The 21,902-nt window shown below is 38.5% G+C and overlaps 1 protein-coding gene across 4 annotated transcripts in view; it reads right to left on the bottom strand.

Annotated features, from left to right (window-relative positions):
- Positions 1–21,902, bottom strand: part of LOC143889435 (P-loop containing nucleoside triphosphate hydrolases superfamily protein) — a 49,203-nt gene that overhangs the window by 9,467 nt on the left and 17,834 nt on the right. For all 4 annotated transcript variants that reach the window (XM_077393640.1, XM_077393641.1, XM_077393639.1 and 1 more), the window contains exons 12-24: positions 20,846–20,950; positions 20,561–20,668; positions 20,336–20,482; positions 17,376–17,558; positions 16,284–16,454; positions 8,526–8,762; positions 6,965–7,105; positions 6,743–6,868; positions 5,401–5,451; positions 5,249–5,296; positions 4,623–4,928; positions 3,377–4,072; positions 2,170–2,259 (exon numbers count right to left, since the gene is read on the bottom strand). In XM_077393640.1, coding sequence (XP_077249755.1) covers positions 2,170–2,259; positions 3,377–4,072; positions 4,623–4,928; positions 5,249–5,296; positions 5,401–5,451; positions 6,743–6,868; positions 6,965–7,105; positions 8,526–8,762; positions 16,284–16,454; positions 17,376–17,558; positions 20,336–20,482; positions 20,561–20,668; positions 20,846–20,950 — 2,409 coding nt within the window. The remainder of the gene's footprint in view (positions 1–2,169; positions 2,260–3,376; positions 4,073–4,622; positions 4,929–5,248; positions 5,297–5,400; positions 5,452–6,742; positions 6,869–6,964; positions 7,106–8,525; positions 8,763–16,283; positions 16,455–17,375; positions 17,559–20,335; positions 20,483–20,560; positions 20,669–20,845; positions 20,951–21,902) is intronic.

The raw sequence follows: 21,902 nt of genomic DNA, 5'->3' as shown, positions 1-21,902 counted from the left end.
CGAGAAGGAAGTTTGGCCGTTTTATCCTACTATGGGGCATCTCTTGTCCTAATGTAATTTCTCCAAACTATAAACCCAATCTATAATTTTATGATCTTTTATTTGGCCTCATCTTTCGGGCCTTGTATTTTTTTATGTTGGTTTTTACTCAATTAGTGGGGCGTTGCATCTCTTCTTTCAATTTCTTTTTCTTCTTGCTTTGAAAAAATCCTCATTTGTTAAAAAAAGCATGGTCTGGGAAACAACAAAAAAAAATACAGAAATCAACTGCTATACACTTTTAGTGCATGTTCCCAATGCACCAAGATGTAATACCCATTATACATCGGGTATGTTTAATTTAGTATAAGAAACTATGAAAGGAACAATATGGGGGTTAAGGGCAGTGTTTCAAAACCCAGATGCAGGCTGAAACTCCGACATGATAAATCCAAGTCGACTCAACCAGGCTCGGCCAAGTACTTACTTGAATCGGCCAAGTAAAGCGAGTCCTTAAAGTCCACAAAAACACATGAGAAAAAAAAGCAAAAGGCATACGGAAATAATTTTTAAAATAAGGATTGCAGGATCATCCAATTAGGTAGTGTTCACACCAATGGAAGAGCCTAACAACCACATACCTTGTTTCACTTTTCCATAAAAAAAAAAGGTTTCATGTACCAATCCTAGCAGTCAATGTTCTGGGCCAAATGGGGACATGTATGTCTAATCGAAAGCATTTATCCGGTAGATCATCATGGGGAAACCACTTGTGTCGCCCGGTCCCATGCCAAACGAACGTCCCATATCCATATGATAATGGAGGAAGAAAAATAAATAAATGGTTTAGGTTTCTTGTTGGTATTTAATCGAGGCTTCATGGATCAAGGGGCTACGGTCATCCAATCTAGGTGGGGTCAACAGAAATGGATCGCACATGTAATCTTCAATCGAATCGAATCAACCCATCATGTCCAAGTAACACAAGTGTGGCCTAAAATGTGGCTGTTAGGAAAGAGCCTAACACCAGCATTCTTTTAGCATACTCTTTATCCACACACAAATAGGAAAACACTTCTAAAACGGAAATCCGTTCTGAAAATAGAGACAAAAGTGAAAAATACAGACAATTTGGTCATTTCACCTTTTTTTTTTTATGTTTGGTGGGGATTCGGGCTCTCACCCTTGTTTTCTAACGCACGTGTCATGATAGAAGCTCCCTTTTTTCAAAACGGATTTCCATTTCGCCAGCAGTCCTCATACGTAATATAATATCCCTCAATATTTTTATATCTTATGATGATAAAATTTGACTAACAGAAAATTTAAATAGAAGTTATTACATAGTTATTACATATTATTATTATGTTACTCACCTAACATAGGAATACATAGTTATTACTTATTATCTACTATTTAAAGGTTAGAAGATTTAGGGTTAGGGTTTCAGGCTATTATGTTTAAGAAGAAGAAAAACAAGCACAAAAAAGGGGTGGGGAGACAACCAAAGCCGGAGATTGTTTTGGAAAAACATAGAGATTCTTCAAATGCACAAGATTTGACGATTGCAAACAAGATTCTTCAAAAGCAGACAAAATCCGACGAAACAGTTGGAAGGGGCAACACCAATGAAACAGAGATGAAAATGATGGGATCAATGCTCGATCAGAGCCAATATTATGGGAAAATCTCTCAATTTTCATCGAGCATCACTCAGATAGAGGTAAGATTCTTCAACCAAGCACTAAGATTTTCAAGATCTTTAAAAAAAATGGGAGGTGGAAGAAGAATTGCTACACACTGTAAAAGAGCTCAGATTCCCTGCCAAGTCATCAGGTCTAAACTGTGCTTAGGTTTGCATTCGACTTAGCTAAAACAAGTCAAGCCTTGGACTCGAAAAGTGGTCGCCCCAGAACCAGGTCACCTAGGCCATGCTTCAAGCCGAGTGGACAAGTTATAACACTGGTTAAGAGCTTATATGAGTTATATCCCGGCAACGGAACTTTTTTATTGCGTTCCTTATGAATTTCTCTTCTGTTGTTTTATGCTACTTGGCAATTTAATAAAGTGCCCACTTCCCACACATCAAGTGACTAATCATTTTACTTTATAAAAAAAAAATGCTTTGTCAAAAAATAAAATAAATAAATCATTCAAACCATTCAATATATATATATGAAACAATATTACCTTTGCATGGCAGATCTTTGATATTGCTTCAACATGAAGGCTCTGCAGTTCTTCAAGGGCAGGGATATCCAGACCACCAAGATCCTCACTCTAAGAAGGAAATGGAACAACATATCAATGAAAGTGGCTTATCTTTTCATATGAAAGTAAAAATGTAAGTGTTGGTTGTGTGTAGTATTTGTACATATGCTCTAACAAATATCCAAACGAACATGCGAATGTGGAGACTCACACTCAACAAGCATCACATAAAGTGAGTGTAAAAAAATATGGACAACTCCTACCAAAACGCAAACTTTGTCAACTGTAACGAGGAAACCAGTCCATAACTATAAATTTCGGGAATAACTTTCAACAGATGTGTTATTGGTATTATATTTACGAGGCATTTGTAATGCTAATGACAATATCCCAATATTAACCAGTATAATTTTCCAAGAAGGTCATGACAGCCTCAACTAAAGGAAAAATTCCCTTCCATTAAAATAAGGAGCAGTCTGCACTTCTTCTTTTTTTGAATGATCAAAGATTTCATGGAAAGACCAAGATAGTAAAAGAAGATACAAATAAAAAAAATAAAAAATAATAAATAAATAAATATATATATATATATATAGACACACACACACACACACACACAACAAGACTCAAGCAAAAAGTAAAGTTAAATCAAGGAGGGAGGAAATCATATTGCTCCAACGATTCCAGGATAACTCCGCTCCCAGCAAGCTTATCCGCCTCCCCATTAGCCGATCTCCTAATATGGCGATAGGAAATTCTAGAATCTCCTGTGATATCTTTAATCTCATTGAATGGTCCGCAAATCACCAAGGAAAATGAGGAGAGCTGGCTAACCATTGGATCACGTTGAGAGAATCCCCTTCCACCACAAACGATTTAGATTTTCCCTCGCTGAAAGCTTCACACCTTGGTGAATGGCACGTACGCCTCACTAGAATCGGCAACACCAATAGGTCCCGCAAAGGCCCACCGCATCACCCCTCCCCATCTCTTAGCACTCCCCCAATACCGGTTGGACCCGGGTTGCCAAAACTAGACCCATCAAAGTTAAGCTTGAGAAAACCCCTCTCTGGAGGCTCCCATTTCTGAATTATGTGATTCCTTGCCTCTGCACTTGTGATAAATATAACTACGGAATAGAGGAAACAACAAGTTTACTCTCACAAGCAGTACAAGAATGACATACCTTCAATCGGGAAATAGTTTCTTCCAGTTCGTTGCATCTTCTCCTTTCATTTTCATAGCGAGCTCTAAGTTCATCCAGCGTAGGCTCCTCATCCGCGTTTACACTAGTTTCCATTTCCCCATGGGAAGAATGAAAGCCATTACGTACTTTTATTTGGAACTTTTCGGGAGCATTTGCCCCCTCAAATGAGGCTTCCTCTGAAATAACTCCGCTCTTTCTCATTTTTGCGACAAGCACCCACATGTTTGCAAGCTCATTTTCTAAATCTTCTTCATGCCGTTTTGCTTCATCAATTCTTTTCTGTAGCTCACCTTCTCTTTGATCCTTCTCAGATAATGCAGCCTCCAAAGAAGCCTCTCTCTGGCATCTTGCAATCAGCTCTTTTCTCAGCTCCTCAATCGAAACAACATCCTCTGTTTTTCTCAAACAAGTATCAAGTGGGATGTGCCTATGAGAACAATTAGTTCCACAAAGGGCCAATTCTTTTGATGCGGCCAAATCACCACTCAACTTTGCATTTTGGTAAGAAAGTTTAGTGACTTCCTCAGCCAAATTCCTAAGCTCAACTGCCGCAGCTGCAGCCAACTCCTTGGCATAACACGCTTCCTCTGCTAACTTTTGGCTGTGAATTTCAAGCCCATCTTTTTCTTCAATGAGTCTTACCTTCTCTTGCTTTAGATTCTCGATCTCCGCAGCCTAAAACCAAAAGAGTAATACAACACATAGTGAGAATCATGCAACTACTCAACAATATCTTCAGCCTTGACCAGATATCGTAGGGTTCAACCCGAACGCGTAGGGTTCAAACCGAAAAATTCACAGGTCAGGTTGTGTTTGGGTCAGTTCAGGTTCAGGTTTGGGTTGAGGAAGTTGAACCTGAGTCGGGTTGGGTTCGGGGTGACCCGGCCCACATAAAAACCCGACATTTTTTTAAAAATTACCATTTTCTGTTTTTTTTTTTAGAACATAAAAACTTAAAGGGGAAAGATATCACAATAACCGGGTCAGCCCGGCCCAACTCGACTCAACCCGACCCGAATTGGGAAATCGGGTTCGGGTTGAGAGATTAATATTTCGGGTTGGGTCGGGTTACCCTTCATCGGGTTGAGGGTCGGGTTCGGGTTCGCAGTTTAGAGTTTCAGGTTGGGTTCAACCTAACCCAACCCGACCCGACTTGCACCCCTAATAAAATATGCTTCTTAACAAGTAGCCATTAAAGGTCAATGAAAGTGATGAAGAGAATAACCTGCATGAGAACTTGCGAACTTAAAGATATGTCAGGATTGCACCCTATAGAATCTTCTTGTAAGAATGTGCCGGGCAAGCACTTGACACTTGTGGGTGTATTCTCATCAACATAAGCTTCCTCTGATAAACTAAACCCATCATTCCATCTACCATTTTCTTTGGATGCCTCGGAAACACAATTCCTACACACCAGCACCTCACTGTCTGCAATTTGATTTGGATGGCTGGAACTTTTATCAAATAAAGAACTAAGTTGCTGCCGTAGCAGAAGAATAGTTTCCTGCATCTCAGCATTTTCAGATATCTGGTACAAGTCGAAAATGATTATTAGTAAATTATAGTTTAAGCCTGCAGTAAACCGAGTAGCATGGTTTGAAATTTCAGATTTCGGCCGGGACCGACACCGAAAGTACCTTGAATCGGTGTCGGTTCTAGATTTCGGTTGAAATTCCAAAAAAAATTTATTTTTTTGAAATTGAATTTTTTACCTAAATTTCAGAAATTTCAGCAAAAGAGGGATTTTAACGATATTTTTTTCTTTTTACCGAATTTCCGCCAAAGCCGAAACTGATACCGAAATTTTAAACCTTGCAGAGTAGGCTCCATGCCATTGTAAAAACCCACCTTCATCTGAAGCTGCTCTTGAAGAATTCTATTATCTGCTGATTTAATCTTCAAATAAAATATCCCGTAACATTAAAAAAACACGAATAAGTCAGTACAATACATGGAGAAATCATTATCAAATCCTAAGAAGCAAAATATGATGAACAAACCTCAAGATCAAAAGTTTTTTCATTTAACAGAGTAGCCAGCTTTGACAGAGTCTACAAGGAAGTACAGCCCACTCATTAGAAACCAAATAAAATAACACTCAGCGAGAATTGCTACGTTAAAAAGATATATTAATCTTCTTCTGAAAATGTAAGTAATAATATTCTTGTATAGAAATTGTGAACAATGTGCAAGCCCATGTAGAGTTAACCCATAAACATATGGTTAAATGGATAGCGATATTAGTGACAATTCCCAGTTAAGAGGAAAAAAGGGGACAACATTTAACCACATACAGCACTAGGGGTGCAAGTTTGGCCCTGTCCGCCCTGAGCCCGAACAGGGTCAGGGCTGGATTTTCCAACCCTGAGGGCGGGTCAGGGTTCATTTTTTAGACCCTCACTCAGGTCGGGTCGGGTTCTGGGTTAATGCCTCGGGTACCCTGACCCGGCCCGACCCTAAGTTTTCTATTATAGAATTGAACCATCTGTGCATGTTTCTTTTGCTAATGTTTTCTTTTATCTTGGATTGATGCTTCTTTAGATTATTATAATTAATTGTCTCTGTTGCCCGTCATGTTGTTGAATTCATATTGTCTTATTTTGTTCCCTCTCTCTGTTTATTGATCATTTTGTTCTCTATATGATAAGTGGTTGGTTTATTTTTGGCACTCTTAACAGGTATTTGCACTAGGGTCCCCAATCAGGGCCAATCAGGGCAGGCCAGGGCCAGCACTGAGCCCTGTAGTGCGGGCAATGGGTTGAGGTTTTTCGGCCCTAACTCAGGGTCAGGGCCGAGATAATGGGTTCCAGGGTTGGGCTAAGGTTTTGAAAAACCCGACCCTGTTGCAACCCTATGCAGCACCATTAGTTACAACTCTTTCCTTTCTTATTAGCCTTTATTTTTTCATTTAATGCCACAGTTAGTTCTTAAGAGTCAATTAACCGAGAATATTAGTTACCTGCTATGATTTGTGGACACGGACTGACACGGAGTGTCGGACACGGCAAACCCACAAAATTTAGAAACGGAGACGAGGCTAAAATAAAAAGTATATATAATCATGATTTGTCGATATGGTTTCGTGTGTCGAGTTTCGACACGGATATGAGTTGTCCGACATGGCGACATCTAAAAATTTAGAAGCGGCGACACGTACACATAAAATTATTGATTATCACACAAATACGTGTCCACACGCCCACATTAACTCTAACACTCGTAGCAATACATTTAAAAGTGTCCAGAGGAGCGTCGACACGTGTGTACACGCGTGTCATGTCACACACGGCAGGACACATTTGTCAGTAGTAAATTCAAAGTGTCAGCTACATCATATGTTACCTGAGACATTTCAAAGCTATTTGAAGCATGTGGAGTTACTTCAATTGATCCAATCATCCGTTGCTCAAGAACACGCATTTGCGATTTCTTTTCATTGATTTCATCCTTCAGTTTCTGCATTTGTTCCTGTTTGAGCCAACATAAGCATCACCAAATATTACATCTAGCTCATAGAATGTTTCAAATATATGGATTAAGAGAACTTTATAATATATAGCATGCCTTAATATGTGAATCTCCGGGGTTTCTTGCTGCTTGCTCTGATAATCTTTTCAAAGAACTTGTACACAGTGCTATCTCCCCAGCTAACATCTTCACCTGCTCGCGGAGTAGATCCATTTGATCGGTAATAGTGCTCCCAGTCTGCAAGAAACAGTCATGCCAAGAAACTATGGGCCATATATAACTTTGACGTAACCTATCAAAAAAAAAAAAAAACTAAACTTTGATGGATCTGGTGAAACACCTATGGGCGATGATAAATTCACACCCCCTGTAGGATAATTCACACCCTTGTAACGTGAAAAAGTGTTAAAAGTCCGCCACATAATTCACGCTAAAGGGGTGCGAATTATCCTACAGGGGGTGCGGATTTATCATTTCCCTTCCTTAAATGCGCTGATAAGATGGTCGTTTAGCTGAGAATAGATATCAGATTTTAAGGAATCAATAGCACCACGCCACCACCAATTCATACTGAAGGCATGTGATCAATAAGTCGTTATTAAATCTTTAACATATTTTTTGTTTGAAAGAGAAATAAAATTTTGCACCAATGTAATATAACAAGTGTAAATATCTATTAATAAAAAATATCTGTTAGTTTTCCAGTTCTCTATGGAACTTCGGAAATGCAATGTTATTAACAGTAAAGGAATGATTCAGTCAAAACTTAAGACCACATGACAGCAACAAGATGGAAATGTGCCAATGAATGAATAACAGAAAGGATCTCCATAATTTCCTGAGTTATATTTATTCCCGAAAGACCTTGTCAAGGAACGCTAAAAGCTATATTTATGTTTCAACCAAAGTTAATAAAAGAGGCAAAAGATCTGGATCTTCAATGCCTATCCTCAATTGCATTTTTCATAAATTAATTTCTGAGCAAAAGTTTTGTTTTCCTAGATGAATTCATAGCAGTTAAACATCATATGTAATGCCCCTTGTATCTCATGCTATTGGTGTCATTGAATAGATCTTCTGACAAAACACTACATAATTTACAGAAAAAAAAAAAAACCAAATGTTTCTAATGTTTTTTTTTTTTGATGGGTAAGCTGGGGTTTAACGGGGACCCCTACCAATTTATTAGATAAAGAAAAAGAAATTAAACTGATAGAGGCTGTGGAGCATGATTTTAAATTTCCACTGAAACGGACACAAAATGACCGGGTTTCCATCCCGCTGAAATGATACCAAAATCATAACGCATACCAAAACCAAAATTGTAAGAGCATTAGTAGCTAATATAATTTAAATAATTATATTTATATAAATTGCATGTGAAATGTGATGTACGGATTGTGTATAAATACTTAAATGAAGAAATCAGCGCATGTCGCCTGGTGTTTGATGTTATTAAACCATTATGAATAGTTCTTGCTTATGTGATGGCTTCTATGTGTGTATTTGAGCTTATTATAGATTAGGAACATAGTCGACACCCATGAGATTTTAAAAGCATGAAATACGAAAATTCAGAATATGATATTCTTCCTCATAATCTATTTATATCTGTATGTAACTAACTAAAAGCCAGTAGTTAGAAATTGTCTCTCACAGGTGGCAGCCGGCGTCCTCTGACAGTTGCACTAAATAGGTCACCCGCTTGTGTTCTTTCTTGAAAGGAGTCAAAAATTGATGAAGAATTATCACCACGTCTACTCACTGATTTTCTTTGACCATCCTTCATGTCAAGAGTTCTCAATTGGGATGAATGTGAATATGATGCGGGAGACCCACTCGCAGAGCTCTCACTATCGGCACTAACCGATATCCCAGTAAGTTGTTCCGGCTTCTGCATGAAATGTCATTAAATTTCAAATAACCACATGATTTTTAAGCAGTCTCAAGAAAAGAGTTTCGCTCAATATAAATGTCAACATGTGGTATAAATTGAAGCAAGAATTATATTTACCAAGTATGCAAAACCTATGTTCTAACTGCATATGAATTAAATCCGGAAGAACCGCATGGTAAGAAGAACCATCATATGGCATGCAATCATCTTTTTAATAGTACTAGTCTACCAATTGGAACTATAAAGAAGATATAAAAGAATTAATGGGTTAAGAGCATGGTTTTAAATTTCGACCGAAATCCAAAGTTTCGGACTGAAATTTCGGGTTTCGGTGCATACCGAAATCGAAATTGTGTATACCCGAAACATTACAAAATTTCGGCCAAAATTTCAAATTTTCTTTTTTCTTTTTCGAAATTAAGGAATTTCACACAAAAAATCTCAATTATATTTATTATTTAATATTATCCCAAAATTTTGGGCGAAATTACCAAAATTTTGGAGGTAAAATATTATTGTATTTGATTTCGTTGGATTTCGACCGAAATTTCTATTTCGGTGCCTTCCGAAACCGAAATTTGAAACCATGGTTAAAAGTTGTGAGCATTCCAACCTCGAGACTTTTCTCGTCATGGATTTATTCATTCCACTAATTCAAAAGCTACAAAAACTGTCACTCATAAGTTAAATAATGGGAAAATGACTAATCTCCCCTGCTACTAATAGCAAGTCTACTAAAGATAATAAAATATATAAACTTTGACACCCCGCATCAAGCTGGAGCATAAATATCTTTCAGGCCCACCTTGCCAAAAATTCCCTAGAATAATGATGCTCAATTGATTTAGTAAAGAAATTGACTAATGATCTTTGGACTTCATTCACATATGGAATATATGTTTCTTCACTTGGCCTCAGGGAGGACCTTTGTTTGAACAAAATGTCAATCTACTTAAATATGTTTAGTCCTAAATATTGCATTGCTCACTATTTTGGCTATCAATCTCGAAAAACTCAGACAAAGTTGATTGTAGGCCCAATAGCTGTCCCCTACTTATGATGTTGGCCCATGTTGTCTTGAACTCCGGATATAGTCACTTAAGGAACTGAATGACTTTTCTCCTCTCTTATTGAACAAACTCCTTATATGTATCATCTGAAAGCTTCTGAAGGGGCAACATATCTTGCTATGTCCAAAGTGCCATGATTCAAAGTAAAAGGTCTGAATGCCCTCACTCTTTATGATTACTAAGACAAATCATACCCAACCCTAAATAGTCACATTTCTTGTTCAATATCTGAAAGGGTGGAGATTCAGGACAACAGTGATGTTGGCTAATGGAGAAAAGGCCGACATATGAAACTTATCCAATCAAATCAGCAATCACACTCGGCCCCAAATAATCGGCAATGAAATGAAAAGACAAACAGAAGCAAACAAGGAGGAGAAATAAGGACATTGATCAACTAGGGTTAGCCAACCCTAGGCCACCAAGTTTGGGCATGAAAAGTGGCAAGTCGTGCTCCCAATTTGTTCCCTTATTTCTTGCCATGATCGAATCTGCAAGAAGAAAAACCCTTAGGCTTTAATCAGAGAAACCTGTAACCTGCTTGCTGCCATGGCGGATCGAAGGGAGCCCCCTTCAAGGGGGGAGGTGATGTAGGACAGTGAAGAGAAATTGAGGAAAGGTAAGAGAAATAGACGAAAGGGGATAGAATTAGAAGAATAGGGGAAGAAAAGAAGAGAAGAAGAAGAAAAGAAGAGAAGAGAAGAGAAGACGAATAGGGGAAGAAGAGAATAGAAAAGAAGACGAAGGGAAGAAAAGAATAGAAGAAGAAGAAGACGAAGGGAAGAAGAGAAAAGAAGAGACGAAATTAGAGGGAAGAAAAGCGACGAAATTAGAGGGAGAAGCCAATCAATCTTTATTAATCATCAAAGTTACAAAATAAGCTGTAAAGAGGCTTATAAATAGGCAATTAACAACCTAAAAGATAGAAACCTACTAAAATAAGAATTCCTAAAAGACTAAACTTCCTAATTCTAAATAACATGGCATATAAAATCCTGAAAACTAAAATAACATGGAAAATAAAATACTAGAAACTAAATAATGCGGAAATAAATCATAATATTTGCATCATTCTCCCCGGCTTGAAAAGAACTCGCCCTCGAGTTCTAATCCGCTTCAATCAAATACGTAGATGACCCACTCAAGTGGCATGAGTCGCAATCTTCCGAACTCTGGAATGTTGGACAACGCTCGTAATGACTGAGAAAGTGGTATGGAACGCGAGCGTAATAATACAGAAGAAATCATCCATGCAGAATCATAAAGACGCGAACCTTTCTTGACAATTAAATAAGCTGAGAAGATGGCAACGTACTCCTCCTGGATCGGCAAAACAGCTATGGGCAGTATTAATGCACAATCAACATCAAGATGGTCAGCTTGTACACTGAAATCGACGGGCTCGACCTCCCTAATCATCTCGATCGGGGCATCTACTGGAGAAGCAATGCTATCAGTGTGCTCATGTAATGATATGGAATCGGCACAATGATCAGCTCGTACTGTGTATGCGCTGGTAATGCTTCAACGATCTGGTCACGCAGCTCGGACTCAGGCAATGGATCAGCGTCACGTGGATCTGCCACAATATATGCCTCAGAAGAGTGAAGCTCACTCTCTAGATGATCGGCAATTGGTGCGGCAGAAATCTCAGACGCATCATGCGCAACGATGTCGATATCAGCAATCAACTGAGTCTCTAACTCTGGATCGTCCATCTCAGAGTCTGAATCTGATGGAATCAAAGGCTCAACATCAATGAGCTCATCAATACTAGCATCTGGACCCGGAAGAATAGCAATAACGGATAAGACGGATGAAGTAGTGGAGTGGCTCTGCAAATCTGACTCACGCATGCGACGCTCTAAATTCTCAGCTTCAATTTTAGCTTTGCGTGCACGACGGGCTGCAACTTTTCTCTCACTGCGGGCTGCGGCTTCTTGTTCACGGCGAGCTGCTTCTTCTCGTCGAGCAGCTTCACGCATCAATTGTCTTTCATACCCGTATGCTCGTATTGCATAAAATACCCATGAACTCATCACGGACATCCTCCCATCGACGAAAAAAAGAACTGCGATGACGGTCCGTGATTCGACTAATCCATAAGCTCTTGGCTTGTCGTCGTACAGTTTCTCTGGCTCAGTAGATGGTCGCTCAGTGATCATAGCCGTAGTACTCATGATATGCATCCAAAGCATTAATCCACCGTAGACATACAGTCTCATAATAACTAAAGGGAGTGCGATCTTGGAAATATTGATCGTCGTACCCGTCAAAATATGGAACATATGGTGGAGCCATTGGGATCGACGTCAAAAACTGAAATCAATTATATTATCTGTCTGGCATGTCAAAAGAAGCACAATATCTGTCGCGGATCTGAAATCGGATGAGTGAAAGCTGATGATCGGAAGAAGGAGCACGATCAACGGCTGAGATGGCTCCTAAAACTGTGCTGAAGACTGTTGTCCGCTGCTGAAAATAAACTGGATGCGCTCTAAAAGTTGTCACGAACAACTTTCGTGTTGAGGTCGAGGGCCAATTTTGAGCGGAAAAGGCTCGGCTGAGGAGAGAGAAAATGCAATGGCATAGAGAGAAAAAAAGTAGAAAAAGATGAGAGAGAAGATTTTATTTTTTTTAAGAGGGTGGTACCTCGGGCAAAACAGGGGGGGTTAATCAGTGCACAAATATTGTAAGTAAGGTGCCTAGGGGAAGAAGGTGGGTGCTAATAATAGGCCCTTTTTTCACTTTCACTCTCATGACAGATTGTCACATGAAACTTTGGGCTGGAAAATAGCCTCTTTTTACTTTCCTTCTGTAGTGGTGGAAATGTTAACTTGCAAGGCAAGTTACTGTTGGTACTTTCACTATCTAAATGACAGGTAGAGCAACCTATTTATTCTTCTCTCATAAAGAATGGTAACTTGCTGCTGGGACCCATATGAGAAGCCTCCCTTTCTTTTTTTAATCACACGTACACAAGAAAGAGAAAATATACTTTACCTCCTTATGTGGAAAATAAGCTTCCTTGGAAACGTAAGGTGCAAATTGAGCCTTATCACTTGTCTTTTTTTTTATTCCCCTTGTTTACAAGTTACAAGTCAAATAATAATGGCCTAATAAGAAGATTTAACTGCTACTGTGGGACACTGTGCAGAAGTAACCTGAACTGGTTGGGGTTGTTTGTGCAACACAGAGTGGATTTCTGATGTGATCCTGGGGACTGGTTTACGGCAAAGAAGCCCGGCAAATACGAAGCAGGCTTTTGTTAATCGGGAAGGTCAAATAATGGAAGCAAGCAAGCTGGGTTTGAGGGATGCTCTCAGATGTAGTGGAAATATGTGGTTGTTACAGAGAGATTTAAGGCTAGGGGTGTTGGTAGAGGAGTTAGGGTTTGGAATCAAGGTATTAGGAGGAGAGGGGGTTGTGTTATGGGAAGGGGTTTTCTGCAGATTTGATGTAGGCTGAATGGGAAGGGGTTTTCTGCAGATTTGGGACTGAGTTTAAGAGAAAAAAAATACCTCGACTTTGATCGCAAGTTGCACTTTGATCTTCGGATTCTTGAATCTTTTGCTTTGATACGAAATTGATGTAGGACCGTGAAGAGAAATTGAGGAAAGGTGAGAGAAATAGACGAAAGGGGATAGAATTAGAAGAATAGGGGAAGAAAAGAAGAGGAGAAAAAGAATAGAAGAGAAGACGAATAGGGGAAGAAGATAATAGAAAAGAAGATGAAGGGAAGAAGAGAATAGAAGAAGAAGAAGAAGACGAAGGGAAAAAGAGAATACAAGAAGAAGACGAAGGGAAGAAGAGAATAGAAGAAGAGAGAAAAGAAGAGACGAAATTAGAGGGAACAAAAGAAACCTTTAAGGGGGAGAAGCCAATCAATCTTTATTAATCATCAAAGTTACAAAATAAGCTGTAAAGAGGCCTATAAATAGGCAATTAACAACCTAAAAGATAGAAACCTACTAAAGTAAGAATTCCTAAAAGACTAAGCTTCATAATTCTAAATAACATGGAAAATAAAATCCTGAAAACTAAAATAACATGGAAAATAAAATACTAGAAGCTAAATAATGCGAAAATAAATCCTAAAATCTGCATCAGGAGGTTCCTCCACCTTCATTTGCAATGAAACCATTCCTGTCTCGGGGTTAGAAGAATACCAACAAGATTGGTTGCAGCAGCTTTATTATCAAATCTTCATTTCCCATGAAACCCGATTGGGAAATGGTCGACTGAACCAGGTGTGCATCTCAGCAAGGCTGCAAAGTTCTCTCATAGAAAAAGATCCATCTTTCCACTAGCTCAACTCTAATTACATTTCTGCCTTCATGATGCAAGACGCAATAGGAACATGTCAATTGAAAAGGCTTCAGGGGTTTTTTGTTTGCTCTGACCAAGGGTTACACAACTTTAGAGCAAATGCACGAGTCAAATAAGAACATCACATTTGTCAGAATCGCTTCATCTTTTACGATGTGCTCGACAATAATTACCCTCTCTAGGCCTTAGTATCACCAAGGTCTGAAATTTCAGTTTCGGTTTCGGCCTCAGACAAAACGAAATTTCGGTGGCAAGTTCGGTTTCGGCTTTAAATTTCGGTTTCAGTTTTAAATTTCGGTCCCTGCCGGATTTCAGTCGAAATTTAAAACCATGGTGTTAGAAGAAAATAGAGAAGAGAATGAGTGAGTTGGAGATGACTCCCCCTCACTCGTGTATTTATATATAAAGGAGAAGGGGTACAATGACTAATATGCCCTTAGGCACATACATGCACACACATACACCTCTAACACTCCCCCTCAAGCTGGAATGTATATATCATACATTCCTAGCTTGTTACAAATATCATTTAGTTTAGCTCTACTTAAAGACTTAGTGAAAACATCAGCTAGCTAATCTGTTGATCGAGTGAAAGTAGTGTGTATTTTCACCCTTTTGAATTAGCCAGCGAATGAAATGACAATCCACATCTATGTGCTCGGTGTGCTCATGAGAGACAAGATTAGTGGCAATATGAATAGCAGCCTTATTGTCACAATACAGCTGAGCTGGGGATGATGAGGAGAATCTAATCTCAGATAAGAGGGAGCACAACCAGATAAGCTCGCCACTAGTATGTGACATGGCTCGATATTCGGCTTTTGCACTCGATTTGGCCACTACGGCTTGTTTCTTGCTTCGCCATGATACTAAGTTACCTCCAACAAAGGTACAGTATCCAGTAGTGGATCGTCTATCCCATAGAGCTTGTCTCCTCCAATAAATCTAAAACATACTTCAATAAATCTAAAACATACTTCCTCTGTGAGAGGGAGAGAATACTAGCAGAATAAGCTACCTCAATCCCCAGAAAATATCTTAGACGCCCAAAGTCTTTTGTGGAGATTCTTTCTTTCTGAAGAAAGGTCTTCAACCTCTACATGCCAACTGTGCCACTCCCTGTAATGATAGCGTCATCCACATAAACTATGAGAAGGACATGCCCAGCGTCAGAATGGCGACTAAAACAGAGTGATCAACTGCACACTGCTTCATGCCAAATCGCATGTTAGCATCATTGAATCTCCCAAACCACGCTTTAGCAGATTGTTTGAGTCCATATAGAGATTTTCGAAGCCTGCACACTGAGGAGGACATCTCATGCTCAGGAGGCTGCTCCATATAGACCTCCGCAGTCAAGTCTCCATGGAGAATAGCATTCTTGACATCCAACTGATATAAAGGCCACCCTCGATTGACAGCAAGCGAGATAAATACTCGCACATAAGAGAATTTGGCAACTGGCGAAAAGGTCTCCGTGTAGTCAACGCCAAATGTCTAGATATATCCCTTGGCAACCAAGCACGCCTAAGGTGCTCGACAGTGCCATCAGGCAAGTATTTGATGGCAAATACCCAATGGCAGCTAACAGGATGAGCACCATGAGGGAAAGGAACCAAATCCCAGGCATGATTGGCCTGAAGGGCGGTCATCTCAGTATCCATAGCAACTCGCCAGACTGGGTGATCAAGAGCCTTGGGGACAGACCTGGGCAAAGAAACAGAAGACAAGAAGGATACAAAACTACGAAACGAGTGAATGAGATGATCATAAGAGACAACAGACGAAATAGGGTGTGCAGTGGAACGGGAACGTGTACGTGAAGCAATGGGTGAATCTAAAGGAAGTGAAGGAGAAGGGAGAAGAGAGAAGGAGAAGGGGAGGAAGGTGGTCTTCCAAAGTGGTCCCTAGGGCACCACAACCCTAGGGCTATGATACCATGGTAGAAGAGAACAGAGAAGAGAAGATGGCTCCCCCTCACTTATGTATTATATAAGGGAAAAGGGTACAATGACTAATATGCCCTCAGACACATATATACACATACATACACCGCTAACACATGGGAAAAACATCATTTGTATGCAAGATACAAAAATGAGAAAGGAGGAAAACCCACTCGCAGTTTAAGCCAGCCAAGCATTCCACGCCTTTTGTTCCTTTTTTCATCTTTAACAGAGTCATCTACGCTGGTGGTGTCAGATCTTCCTTCTGCTGAAAACTCTGAATCAAGGCTAGTAGCATCATCATCAATCATGTATTCGCGTTTCCTATCGGGCAAATATGCCAGCTGCATCAAGACAAAGCGTTAGAAATAATATGAGAATTAATTGAGCAATGACAAATAAGAATATCACTTCACACAGAATAACAAAACCCATTGGAAGAAGCTAATTCCTAGCTATAATACACATTAGCATGGTGAATGGTGAAAATTACGACTGTGCTATGTCACAAATATCTCCCATATTTCCAAAATATCGCGGTGTTGTCATGGCATTTTGATAAAACGACAAAATCCCAAAATAATCCAGAGATTTTAAAAATATAACGATATTTCTTTCTTAAGAAAAGGGCTCCTGCAAACGTGTGCACGTAAGTTACCTGCACACGTTTGCAAAAACAGGGTGGGGGCCACATTTTTTGGGGGATCAAAACCATTCATTTGGAAGGCCCTTCCATGGATAGGGTGTGGCCCAAAAATCAGCCCCATTGGATCGTCCTAACCCAATCAAAGGTTGGGGGGGATGATCCAATGGGGCTGATTTTTGGGCCACACCCTATCCATGGAAGGGCCTTCCAAATTAATGCTTTGGACCCCCAAAAAATGTGGGCCCCCACCCTGTTTTTGCAAACGTGTGCAGGTAAGCTTACCTGCACATGTTTGCAGGAACCCTTTCCTCTTTCTTTTTTATCATAAAAATTGCGATGATATCACGATATTATCCCGATTTTTTTACGAGATTTTAATTTTATATTTTTTTCTTAAATTTATATATTTTTATATTTTTAAAATAATTTTACTTTATCATTTCTTCCAGATATAAACCCGAAAAATTTAAAAAAAAAAAAAAAAACTTAATATATCCCGAGATTTTCCTTTGGGAAGAAATTCCCGAGAACATTATTTGGGACATAGCGACTGTGTAGACTCTCAATCATATGTTCGCATCCCCAAGTCAAAGAAAAAATGTATGTTCGATTCAGTTACCTCATCTTCCCCGAAAGAGTGCCTTCGTCTATAGTCAACCTTCTTAGGAATACTGGAAGGTACTGTGTTCTTCGAGGATACCAAGATAAGCTTTGTCAATCTTTGAATTCTTCCCATTAAAGCTGCTTTTTCTTGTTCCTCCTCTTCTAATCTGGACTGTAATTTGACTTGGCCAGCTTCAAGCTGTAGCATCTCAAAAAACAACATATTAGGAAAGAGAAAAGTGGAGACACACGCACACACATATAACACTTTTTTAACGTAAAACACACATACATACATATATAACTTTGTACAACAAACAATTGAAATCTTAGCCTGAAACTAGTTATGCAATATGATATCAGATGACTACAAATGAGTATTTAGGAGCTAAAATATAGCAGGTAAAGTTGAAGAACAAGCACATATTTGGGAAAAGAAGTGGATCAATTGAGATTCAATGGTAGGAATTGATTTAAATTTCCATTGAAACTACATAAAATGACCAAAATATTTCTGTTTCCATCCCCACTGAATGGCATACTAGAAACGACACGCATCCCGAAACAAAAAATCGTCAGTGTATTGGTGGTATATTATAGCAGCATGTATTACATAATTATATTTATATGAATTGCATGTGAAATGTGGTGAATGTATTATGCATAAATATTAATATAAATTAAGTGTGAAATGTGATATAGAGTGAATTATTAGACATATGCGACAACGCATGTTACTAGGTGTTTGATGCTATTAAACCATTATGGATGGTTATTTATTCTTTTTCTTCTTATGTTTTTTAATATGTATTTGTACTTATTCTAGCACTTCCAGAAGTTTCGTCTTAAGTGTCAATCTTTACATACGGTTCCATGATTTTAGGAGATTTCCACCAAAATTTCCATATGAAAACGACGTCATTTCATTTCCGCCACAATCAAAATGCATAGGAAAACCTAAACCTGGAACTTTATAGTAGGCCCCAAAAAGAGTGAAGCATAATGCCAACTCCAATATTAAACCTTGTAAAGATGTGATCATTACGGCCTTGTTTGGTTGCCCAAAACGTGGAAGAAGGATGGGGGATTTGTGGAATTTGAAATGCCGGACCATGTTTGGTTGCCAAATTTGCATTGAAACTGCATTCGACATATGTTGGGGACATCATGATTGCCTTTTTTCATACATAGCACCCATGTGGCGCTAATGTTCCCTCCCCTCATCTTCAAGCAAATTTTACCAAAATGGAGAAATTTGGGTGGAAGTAAAGTAGAAAAGGTCTTGCCGGTGCTAATGTTCCCTCCCCTCATCTTCCAAGCAAATTTCACCAAAATGGAGAAATTTGGGTGGAAGAAGAGTACAAATGGTCTTGTCTTATTCTCTTTCTCTCTCTTCCCCATCTCTCTCTACCACACCCTATATTGGTAATGACACCCCTACATTTTCCACTACTCTTCTAGAGGATTGCCGCGCAACCAAACACCACTTACCACTCTTCCACTACTCTTCTAGACATCTTCCATGCTTGTCTACTCCCTTTTGACTTCTTATTCCACTACTCTCCCAGCCACCTTTGAGCAACCAAACAAGGCCGCAAGAATTGGCAAGTGACGCCATTACAATTTATGATAATTCCTGGGGGGCATTGTTAAGTAAAATAAGAATATCTAATTTTGGATGATGTTTAAGTAGGTTTTGGTGGGCATTGTTAAGTAAAATATGAACAACAATTTTCGGGAAAACTATGAATGTTTCAAAAAGGGAAAGATCCTTTCATTTGGAAAAAAAATTCTCCTGCTCTTATTTGGCAACTCAAGTCATTCAAGTTTACAAGAATTTAGGAAAGAGTCTAGAAAATTCCAAGCCGATTATTAAGAAGTATTGAAGAGAAAAAAAAAAGGATAGTAGATTATATTTTAGGGCAGCGAAATGTAATTCTTTGTGCTTTCTTTTCGTATGTCTTACAATAGAAATTAGATTCCCCTATGCAAATCTGACGTCAGAAAATGAACCTGAACGGATGGACCACGAGACTAGGGCAAAATCGGTGTATTAACTATTAAGTGTTTTGAACCAATAAATATGAAGTATTCATGAATTTTTTGGACTAGTTTACGAAGCCTACCAAATTTTTCATATTGGCATTTAGGGTGTACCCTACTTTGATCATGTTTTGATCAAATTTGTGGTATTTTATCTTTCCAATATTATTATTTGCAAAAATCGATCAGACTATTTTCTGTTTGTTCAATTCTCTGATAAGTTCTCTACATTTGGCGGATTGCAACTAGGGAATACCCTACACTGAAGCACGTGGAAATGAGTTCCAAATTACCAGCCCCTTTGTGCACCGCATGCAGTCAAGACCTCAGTTTCAGCCGTTTGGAAACAATTTTTAAGTGAAAAGGAAGTTCCATATCCGTCGCTAATGTCTTATATTAAGTGTCTAGTTCCACTTAAATTGATCTTTTTCTGATAAATGACTTGGGTAAATTATCTTGCAAAGTTGGAGAGAGAAATTGCACTCCGCAATATCTCAGTTTTGGAACAGGGCAGTTCCGATGGTCTCAAGGAAATTGCACTCTGCAAATACCTCAGTTTCGGAACATGGGCAGTTCCAATAGTCCCAAGCAAAGTAATAGTATGGCAGAAAATTTTCCAAGTGCATCATCAAAACACTGACTAGCAATAAAAGAATGGCTTTATAGCATGAAACTGGCTAAAAAGTGAGTATACTGTAAAGTATATGTCGCATTTAAGAATTTGAAATATCTAGTGCTAAAAACAATAAAACAAAAGCAGGTACTACAAAATATGACCACATTCCTGAAGTAGTGAATAAAACAAGCATAAAATAATGATGGCAATGTTTCTTGCATTCTAAATCTCTCAAGTATTAAAATTATCAGTTCAGAAAGACAGTGCCACAGTGATTGTTGCTAAAAACCATAAATAAATAAATAAAGCACACAAACCTGAAGCTTCAAGTTAACAAGATCTTCTTGGCTAGATGCAATAAAATATGGTTTCTCCATTATCCCACGCCTTAATTGTTGAAGCTCTTGCTTTAAGCTGGAAATCTCCCTCTGATACTTTTTTATAAGAGACTTCTCATCCATAATCTACATTCGAGATTAAATGTTAATCTTTAAGAAGCTCATAGATAAAGATACACATGGACTATCTTTTAATAAAATTACCTTATTTTGAGAAGCTTTAATTTCGACATGCTTGCTCCGATGTGCAAATTTTAATGTATTGTGCGTCTCTTCACTATTACTAGAAGCCGGTGTAACTGTGCAAATCAGCTACATAAAGAATGGGTGCATAGACGATAAGATTTAATATAGTTTGTGAAAAGAAAGCCCTCAAAACTACAACAAATACCCAACATCTTTAACGTCAACTAGTCAAATATACATATAAGAAATAATTATACATAAAAAGAAACCTAATGGAAAACAACTTTACAAAATTGAACTTACAGAAACCCGTCCGTGACCACTAAGAGAGGACTGCAGCAAACGAGTGAGTTTTGAATCTCTATAGGGAACATGTGTAGCCTTCCCATCCGTCAGTTTAGCTATCACCTACAAGGAGGAAAAGGTAGTAGGAATTACTCATTAGGGCAGAAAGTGAACTCAAAGATGACCCAATTAAATCATTTACTGTGAATGTAGAACTTTGAAAGCACTGGAGTAGCTTAGGACTAGGAAAACCAGATAATCTTCACAGATATCAGAGGTAAACATGCATGTAGATTGGAAGAACATTAAGCTTGGCATGCATAAACAAAAGATATTTCCAGAAGTTAAGTTGATTAACTATAAACTATCCACCATTCAAAATCTTTGAGCAAAGGTTTCCCTTTGGTAAATTTTGTGTATCCTTTTTTGAGAGATAAAGATTATTTATATAAAAAGAATAAAAAAGTATATTATTGCACCGCCTGATCTAAATCCTGAACAAACACATGTGCCCAGATAACAATTCCATCGCACAGCATGGAAACAGGTTATAACAAAGAGAAATCAAACCAAACTGTAACAATCGAATAGAATATGAGTAAATAAAACTTCAACATGATCGACGAATAGTTCCTCAAACATGAATAAAAACACGAATCAACCCTAAAATCTCAATGACTTTCTTTCTTTCTTTTTTTGAGAAGTAAAATCCCAATGACTATCAGTCCTTATTATGATTCATTTGGGAATAATTCGGTCTGGTCTCCGATTTTGAGACAGGGTGGGTACTCTAGTTGACCTCAGCAAAACTTCAAGAAATGTATACTTTGATAAATCATACTATTTTTTTATTTTTATTTTTGAAAATTGACAAATATATTCATACCAGTAAAATTACAATGGGGACCAGTAGTCCCACTAGATTTACATAGTATGAATTGCTCAGGAGCAATCTCCTTGGCTCAAAAGAAAACCCATTATCCCTTACATTGCCCAATAGCCTCAATTGAATCAAATCCAGCAAAAAGTGCCATATTTGCGGTGTCAAGACCCTTCCTTACCTGCACCAAGCTAT

The sequence above is a fragment of the Tasmannia lanceolata genome, unplaced genomic scaffold (assembly GCF_043159265.1).
Source record: "Tasmannia lanceolata isolate RefF3 unplaced genomic scaffold, GAP_Taslan_0.1 ptg000013l, whole genome shotgun sequence".
Lineage (NCBI taxonomy): Eukaryota > Viridiplantae > Streptophyta > Magnoliopsida > Canellales > Winteraceae > Tasmannia > Tasmannia lanceolata.
The sequence above is the reverse complement of the archived record's forward strand: the minus strand, read 5'-3'. Positions and strand labels throughout refer to the sequence as shown.